The sequence below is a fragment of the Eleutherodactylus coqui genome, chromosome 8 (genome assembly GCF_035609145.1).
Source record: "Eleutherodactylus coqui strain aEleCoq1 chromosome 8, aEleCoq1.hap1, whole genome shotgun sequence".
Classification (NCBI taxonomy): Eukaryota; Metazoa; Chordata; class Amphibia; order Anura; family Eleutherodactylidae; genus Eleutherodactylus; species Eleutherodactylus coqui.
In genome coordinates this window covers 60,850,446-60,859,072 of record NC_089844.1, presented here as the reverse complement: position 1 = coordinate 60,859,072, position 8,627 = coordinate 60,850,446, and the positions used below count along the sequence as shown (strand labels likewise).

Here is an 8,627-nt window from a genome sequence, read left to right as displayed (position 1 = left end):
ACCTGTAGTTTTTATTGTTACCTTTTTTTTTCCTTTATTCAAATCCCCCCCCCCCCCTTTTTTTCCCCCTCCCATGGATAGAACTCTATCACGGATTGTTTTTTGCGTGGCGAGCTGCAGTTTTCATTGGTACCATTTTGGGGTACATACAACACTTGATCACTTTTATAAAGTTTATTTTGCCTTTTTTTTTTAGGTGTGCAAAAAAAAAAAAAGCTATTTTACATTTTTCTCTAAAAAAAAAAGAGTATTATTGTCCCTGTAGAGGACTTTAACTATAGCTACTATAATAATGTGCTGCAAGCGATAAGGCACTGCAGTACAAATCATAGGCAATGGCAAGCCAGGACACCAGTATCTGGCGATTACATCCCAGGGCTGATGATGGCATAGACTGTGGCATGGAGCGGTTAACGGTGGATTGCTGTTCTTGTCTCCCCACTATTGTAGCAGGAGGCCAGCTATAAGTATCAACCGCCTCCCACTGCAGGCTCAGCTTCTGTGCCACCCATAGGATGTAAGTTTACGTCCTGTTGCATTATGTCTGGTAGCGGTGAGGAGTTAAAATGAGGACTGCAATCTCTTTGTTATGGCCCTCTGCTCTGTTTTCCTCTGCAAACCCTTTTTTTGTGTGTAAGTGCAATAATGACAAAAAAAAATCACCTCTTACTCTCCTTGAATATTTTATGGACACTGGAACACAGTGACTTCCAGACTTTTCCCTTGAATTCTCACAATTTAACTGTAGTCATAAATATTCTGTTACCGAGTGTAAAATAAGTGATGACGCTGAATAACCACTCTACAAATGCAAGTGAGAGATACAGAAAATAGTGAGGACAGCTTCTGCAAGCATTTCTCTGAAGCTCAAATGCAAACTTGCAGTAATACTTGAGGAATGTCAGGAACACCTGTAACATTAAACCTGCCTTGTAAGATGTGATCAAACTACAGTACTGAATACTGCGGAAGGACAGGAACTTCATTAGAAAGCACTTGAAGTAGTTTGTTAATATCCTACAGAGTTCAAAAAGTATTCTCCTCTCGGAGTTAAAGGCTCCACTGATCCTTCTGTGTCACCTTGATCGGCTCTTCTGTCACGCACTGAAAAGTTCATTGTCTGAGTGGCTGGTGGCACCAAGGCTTGCAAGCGGGTCAAGATCTGCAAACATATTTAGCCATGCTGACATGTCTGAGTTTCCTGCCTTCGGGTCTGTAAGAAAAAGACAAAAAAAAAAATTACCAGCACGATCGCTGCCCATCCACATTCAACAGCCGTGTCCCACGACTGTCCTACACACATTTGACCCAAGTGAATGTTCATGTGTTTAGAGAAGTCAACTGCAGGCAGACTGCTCTGGTGCTGGATTATCTCTTAGGGGTAAAAAGAAAAGAGCCGGGTGTTGAAAGTCAACGTCCCTGATCCCCAACATCAACTGTCAAGGAAAACTTGAGCGGGTCCCATTCATATTGGAGAGTCTTGCAGCCTTGACTTAAAAGGAGTTACCTGGGCAGTGGGCTCTGGCGTCAGGGCAAAAGCACTACTCCGACCCCTATGTAGCGACCGACGCTCATAATTGCAAGGGCAGCTCTCACAGAGATCAATGGTGGCTGCGCTTGTAATTGCAGGAGTAGTTCCCACTGAGAGGTGGGCTTGCATTTATGAGCACCGCCTGCTACACAGGTTGGAACAGTGCTGCCCCTCCGACCCTGGTGGCCGCTGCCTGGATCAACCCCTTTAATGGCTGGTTTGGACAATTAAAGTCAAGTGTGTATAGGAACCCTATAGGAAATAATTGTGCTGTTTGCACTGTCGAGTAGTTACCCACATCCTCAGACAAGATCAAACTGGTGACTGCTTAATCCAGCGATGTAGTAGGTGCATTAACATCTAGTTGCCAACTCCTAGTTCTACCTTTTTTTTTTTGCAAACTCTATTTGTTATATAACTGTAAATTAAAGGTGTTGTCTGGCGAAAGCAAGTGGGGTTCAGCACTTCTGTATGGCCATATAAATGCACTTTGTAATATACATCGTGCATTAAATATGAGCCATACAGAAGTTATTCACTTACCTGCTCCGTTGCTGGCGTCCCCGTTTCCATGGCTCCGTCTAATTTCGGTGTCTTCTTGCTTTTTTAGACGCGCTTGCGCAGATAGATCTTCTCCCTTTGGCTCGGCAGCAGCAGCGTTTTGGCTCAGCCCCTTGTACACGTCATCGTGTAGCTCCACCCCCATCACGTGCCGATTCCAGCCTCCTGATTGGCTGGAAGCGACACATGTGACGGGGCGGAGCTACGCGATGACACGTACAAGGGGGCGGAGCCAAAACGCCACTGCTGCCGAGCTGAGCCGAAGGGAGAAGACCCATCTGCGCAAGCGCGTCTAAAAAAGCAAGAAGACACCGAAATTAGACGGAGCCATGGAGACGGGGACGCCAGCAACGGAGCAGGTAAGTGAATAACTTCTGTATGGCTCATATTTAATGCACGATGTATATTACAAAGTGCATTAATATGGCCATACAGAAGTGCTGAACCCCACTTGCTTTCGCCAGACAACCCCTTTAAATAAATAGATCAATAAATGCATGTTCAAAACATTAAGTCCTCCTGTCCACGGGCGTAGGGATATCGCACGGCAGATCATCACCGCTGGGGAGAGCTGACAGCTCTCCACGCTGAGCCTATCTGACAGATAGGCTCACCACGGCAAATCGCAGCTTGCTGCAATTCGAGTCCCGCGAGTGGAAAATCGCCATGAGTCTCCGCTCATGGACAGCGGGGCTGTGGAAAGCGTTCACTGCGTTACTCGCGGCTGGATTATCGCTGCTGCTAACGCTGTGAACAATCACCTGTGGACAGGAGCCTTAGCATAACTTTTTGCATATTAAATAAATGCTAGGTTGCTCTTAGTGGGGGTGGGGGAGGGAATAGTAAGGGTAAAAAAGGAAAGAATTTCTTTTTTTTTTTTTTTTTTTTTTTTTAGGAAGGAATCCTCCTACAGGGTACACCTTGATGAATCAATATGGATAATTTACACAGGACTGCACATATACGAACTTAGAGATTGTTTAACAAAGAAAGCATTCTATTACTTCTAAAAGCTTGTACAGGATTAGATCAGTTTAGTCTGTAGGTCCCGGGTAACTCTGAATTTTTCATGGGTTCTATTAGCCCAACTTGTTAGTTCAAGTCTCCTACTTTCATTTAGTTTAGCCACCCATTAGTTATATGTAGGCGCCTCGGTCTGCTTCCACATGGTAGGGATCTAGTATTTTGCAGCAGAGATTAAGTGGGTTATGAGGTTAGACTTCGAGGGTCTATAATTTGAAGAGGGTTTACATAATATCACACATTCTTGGGATAGTCTGAAGCTAATATTTGATATGATGCGTATGGCTTTTTCAGTCTGTTCCCAGGGAGGGACATGATTGGGAAAGTGACCATTCTGTTAATTGTGTGTTCCCCTTGTGACACTGTATCCAAATATCACATACCATTTTGGATAGGGAACTTATAATTTGGTTTTTGAAGGTTTTATTAGTTCCAACCGCCTATTGAGTTGGATTGTCTTGCAATATTGAACCTGGTAGATTGATCTCGCCATTCTCCCTCCTCTGAACCAACAAACGATAAGCTATACGGGGTCTCTTATGTTTCCAAATGTGAAGAGTGATTTAATGTTGCTGAAAAAGGAGTAGGGTAAGGGTATCGGAATCATTTGTAGTTTATGGAGTATCTTTGGGACAATGTATGTTTGCAGAAGGTTTTTTGCGTCCAAACCAAGAAATGACTGGGAAGTTGGATGCATTTAATAGAATTTTCACTTTGACCTCCCAGTGTCCCTAGAGGAACGGACCTCAATACTTAATAGCTTCCCACAACATAAAAGCCCAGACCAGATAGTCTCCCGTTAGCCTACCACAAAAAAATGTCAAAGTAATATTAGCTCACCTGGTCCTTTCATTTAATGCTGTAATGGAAGGCAGACACCTACCTGAGCAATCCCAGGAGGCTTATGTCACACTCATCTACAAGAGGGAAAGGATCCACTTCTACGCACCAGTTACATGTCTCTACTAAACTTAGATATTAAGATGGGGACAAAGCTCCTCTCTAGACAGATCAACAAGATTATTCCAAGACTGATAATGAGGAACAATCAGGGTTTGTAGCTTGGAGAGAGGGAAGAGATAACTCCAGGTGTGTTAGGATGGATTAACATAGGCGTATGCATTTTTACGGTGGCCCGCCGGCAACGTAAAAACACAAGAATGGGCACACAAATCTAATGTTTCTGCGCCCATTTAGACAGCAATGGGTCTGGCGCATATACGGCAAGCCCACAATGTTGTTGGGCAGGAAGAGACAGTTTAGTAGAGCTAAACAGTCTCCCCCTTCTCTCGCCGGCTTTCTTCCGGTGGGAGCTAGGGTGCTAAGATCCCACTCCTTGTTGGCAGCCAGCAATGGGAGGGAGCAGGAGCTTAGCAACTAGCTCTGCCCCCACCCATTGCAAACAGCCGGCAAGGGGCAGAGAGGAGGAGGGAAGGGGGTGGGAGTTTAGCAGTCACACTGTTAAACTCCCTCCCACCTCCCTTCTCTGGCTCCCATAGGAGTCTATGCAGCTGCTGTCGTGAAAGCGCACGGCCGAAATGCACTATCTTGGCCGGCCAGGCGCTTTTACACTGCGAGAATATGCCCATGTGAACTGATGCATTGTAAACGAATGCATCAGAGGGGCAGTGTATATAGGCCGGGCGTGAAAGCGCAGCCAATATACGCTCATGTGAATCCAGCCTTACATGCAATAAGACATGCTCAGAAAAAAAAAAAATCACCTATGATACTATTAAGTATAGACGCAGAGAAAGCCTCCGACGGTGGATTGGACCAACCACACCCCAAAATTAAAGTAAATGGCCCTTTCTATATTACGAATGGCACCCGACAAGGTTGCCCTCTCTCTCATAGTCTTTACTCTTTCTCTAGAAATACTCCTCCAAATGGTCAGGCAGGACGGAGACATACGGGGTTTGGAGATAAACAATCGCTCACTCCAAACTATAGCTTTCGCAGACGACATCCTTTTCATTTTATCTAATCCAGAACAAAGCCTTGGAAAGCTTAATAACATCCTAAAATTATATGGCACATTGTCAAACGTTAGGGTAAACTTTTACAAATGTGCAATACTCTATTATTCTTCCATCAGACATTGCAAATAAACTTAATAGTTCTACTTTGGGAAGGACTGTTCTATTGGTATTCTGTTGAGTCTCTGGTTAATTCTTATTTATAGGTTTTAGGCCTCAAGCACTGGGGGGCATATTACGGAGTTGTACAGAGCTGAATACAGCACTCATAGATGTTTATGGTGCCCTACTGTACCTCTGGATGCCTCGAATTTCATATGGAATCCAACAGATTCTGGAGGTATTTTTAAATGTATTTTCCAGGAAAATACTATTGATGATGTGTCCTCAGGATAGGTCATCAAGAGTGAATTGGCTGAGGTCTGCCGCTTGGGCGCCCACTGTCAGTGCGGCAATACACATGTTAGACAAAAAGCTACTGCTCTGACCCCTGCGTAGTTGCCGATGCTTGTAACTGCAGGCACAGCTCCCATTGATTTTAATGAGTGCTGTGCCTGCAGTTACAACGGCCGGCCACTGCACTGGAGTCTGAGCGGCAGCTTCTACTCAGACCCCTGTGTATTGCGTCGCTGACAGCTAAAAAAAAAAATCGGCCAAGGTTCTGAGTGGCAGACCCCAACCAATCAACTCTTGATGACCTATCCTGAGGAAACATCATCAATAGTATTTTCCTAGAAAACCCCTTTAACCAAGAAGCCTTTCTTTTAGAGGTCATCTCTGTAATGTAGTGTGCTGCAGAGGCACCATAAAGCAGCACATGGAGTGCTTATGGCTCCATGATATAGAGACATAGGAATTTGGTATGAGACTGTTTATTTCTTGTAGGGAAGTTCGAGTTCGATGAAACTTTCTGTGGAAGGCCTACCAGTGTTGTGGTAATAATAAAAACTTGTACTTACTCTGGGCTGGAGGGTCAGACGGTTTATGTAGCGGACAGTGAGACTTGCTGCCATTAGAAGGCAAATCTGGGATTGTCCAGTCTAAGATTAGAGAACAAAATCTAAATCAGTTTAAACTAGTAGGAACATTTTACCTGCTGTTATAAATATCAGTATGGCTTACATTAAAAAGGCACCAAGTTAACATTATACATCATATAATGTTATTGGAGGACATGGTTGCGGAAGTACGGGTGGCTGGGACCTTGGGAGGCAGTGATCATGCAATCCTTGAATTTGGGATAAAAAGGGGAGGAAGATCTGAGAAAACTCAGACCTCAAGGTTGGATTTCAGAAAGGCAGATTTTAATAAACTCAGAAAGCGGATAGGAAGAATCCAATGGCGGAATGTTCTTAAGGACAGAAATGTCCAATAAGTTTGGGAAATATTGCGAAATGAGATTCTCAAAGCACAATCGTTAACAATCCCTAAAAGAAGGAAGAATGGGGAGCATTTAGAGACCAGAATGGATGAACACAGAACCTGAATACATGCTAAACGGAAGAAAAATATGTTTAGCAAATGGAAAGAGGGGGGAAATATCTAAAGAAGAATATAATGCGGTCTGCAGAAACTGTAGGGCAAATGTCAGAAAAGCTAAAGCTAATGAATTGAGGCTTGCAACAGAGGCCAAAAGCAATAAAAATGGATTTGGGGGTATGTCAAAAGCAAAAGAAAAGTCAAAGATGCTATTGGATGCTTACAAGATGAAAATGGTGAATTGGTTAAGAATTATGTTGGGAAGGCCGAACTTTTAAATTCCTATTTTGTATCTGTTTTCTCGCAGTAGATGAAACATCAACTGATCTTCCCTATGATACTGGGGGAATAAAAGAATGCAGGCTATCTTTAAGCAGAGAGATGGTGAGGGAACACTTAGCTAACTTAAATGAATTCAAGTCTAAAGGTCCAGATGAATTACATCTTAGGATACTAAAGGAAGCAGCAGCGGTACTTGCTGAGAACATGAGAAGTTCCAGAAGATTGGATAAGGGCAAATGATGTTCCTATCTTAAAAAAAAAAAGAGAAGAAGGTGGATCCAGCAAATTACAGGCCTGTGAGCCTGACTTCTATACCGGGAAAGATCTTTGAACAAATTATTAAACAGCATGTATGCAAGTACTTGGATAAAAATGGAGTAATTAACCAGAGCCAGCATGGGTTTGTGACAAACAAGTTATGCCAGACACAACTAATTTCCTTCTACGACAGAATCACTGACTGGGTTGATCAGGAAAATGCGGTAGATATAGTATATCTTGACTTTAGTAAAGCATTTGACAAAGTATCTCATACCATACGCATTGAAAAAATGACCAAATTTGAGATTGACAAGGGAACTGTTAGGTGGATTCACAACTGACTGAGTGATCGTACTCAAAGCGTGGTCATAAATGGCTGCACATCCAAGTGGGAGAATGTATCAAGTGGGGTACCACAAGGCTCTGTCCTAGGCCCAGTGTTCAACGTTTTTATAAATGATCTGGAGGAGGGAATTAATGGGAAACTGATCAAATTTACCGACGACACAAAGCTAGGAGGGATAGCTAACACTAGGGAAGAGAGAGAGTATTCAAAAAGATCTAGAAAAGCTTGCACAGTGAATAACAGAATGGTATTTAACAAGGAGAAATGCAAAGTCCTACATCTGGGCAAGAAAAATGAAAAAAAGCATATACAAATGGGAGGAATTGGGCTCAGCAGCAGCACATGTGAAAAAGACTTGGGTATACTAATAGATCACAGACTGAACATGAGCCAACAAGGTGATGCAGTAGCCAAAAAGGCAAACATAATTCTGGGATGTATTAAAAAAAGCATAGAGTCTAGATTACGTGAGGTAATTATCTCCCTCTACTCTTCCTTAGTCAGACCTCATCTGGAATACTGTGTCCAGTTCTGGGCACCCCACTTAAAAAAAAAAAAAAGACAGACAAATGAGAGCAAGTTCAGAGAAGAGTTACCAAAGATGGTGGGCGGTCTGCAAATCATGTCCTATGAAGAACGGTTAAACGATCTGGGAATGTTTAGCTTGCAAAAAAAAAAGGCTGAGAGGAGACTTAAAGGGGTTGTCCCGCGCCGAAACGGGTTTGTTTTTTTTTCAATAGCCCCCCCGTTCGGCGTGAGACAAACGCGATGCAGGGGTTTAAAAAGACCGGAGAAGGGAGAAGACCGGACTGCGCAAGCGCGTCTAATCGGGAGATTAGACGCTAAAATTAGACGGCACCATGGAAACGAGGACGCTAGCAACGGAGCAGGTAAGTGAATAACTTCTGTTTGGCTCATATTTAATGCACGATGTATATTACAAAGTGCATTAATATGGCCATACAGAAGTGTATAACCCCACTTGCTTTCGCGGGACAACCCCTTTAATAGCAGTCTACAAATATCTGAAGGGCTGTCACAGTGCAGAGGGATCAGCCCTATTCTCATCTGTACAAGAAAAGACTAGAAGCAATGGGATGAAACTGACAGGGAGGAGACACAAATTAGATAGTAGGGTGATGAATGAGTGGAACAGCTTACCACA

The 8,627-nt window shown here is 43.4% G+C and overlaps 1 protein-coding gene across 2 annotated transcripts in view; it reads right to left on the bottom strand.

Moving 5' to 3' along the window:
- Nucleotides 1-677: 677 nt before the first annotated feature.
- Nucleotides 678-8,627, bottom strand: part of ICA1L (islet cell autoantigen 1 like) — a 40,785-nt gene continuing 32,835 nt past the window's right edge. For both annotated transcript variants that reach the window (XM_066575696.1, XM_066575697.1), the window contains exons 13-14: nucleotides 6,054-6,134; nucleotides 678-1,213 (exon numbers count right to left, since the gene is read on the bottom strand). In XM_066575696.1, coding sequence (XP_066431793.1) covers nucleotides 1,098-1,213; nucleotides 6,054-6,134 — 197 coding nt within the window. In that variant the 3' untranslated portion in view covers nucleotides 678-1,097. The remainder of the gene's footprint in view (nucleotides 1,214-6,053; nucleotides 6,135-8,627) is intronic.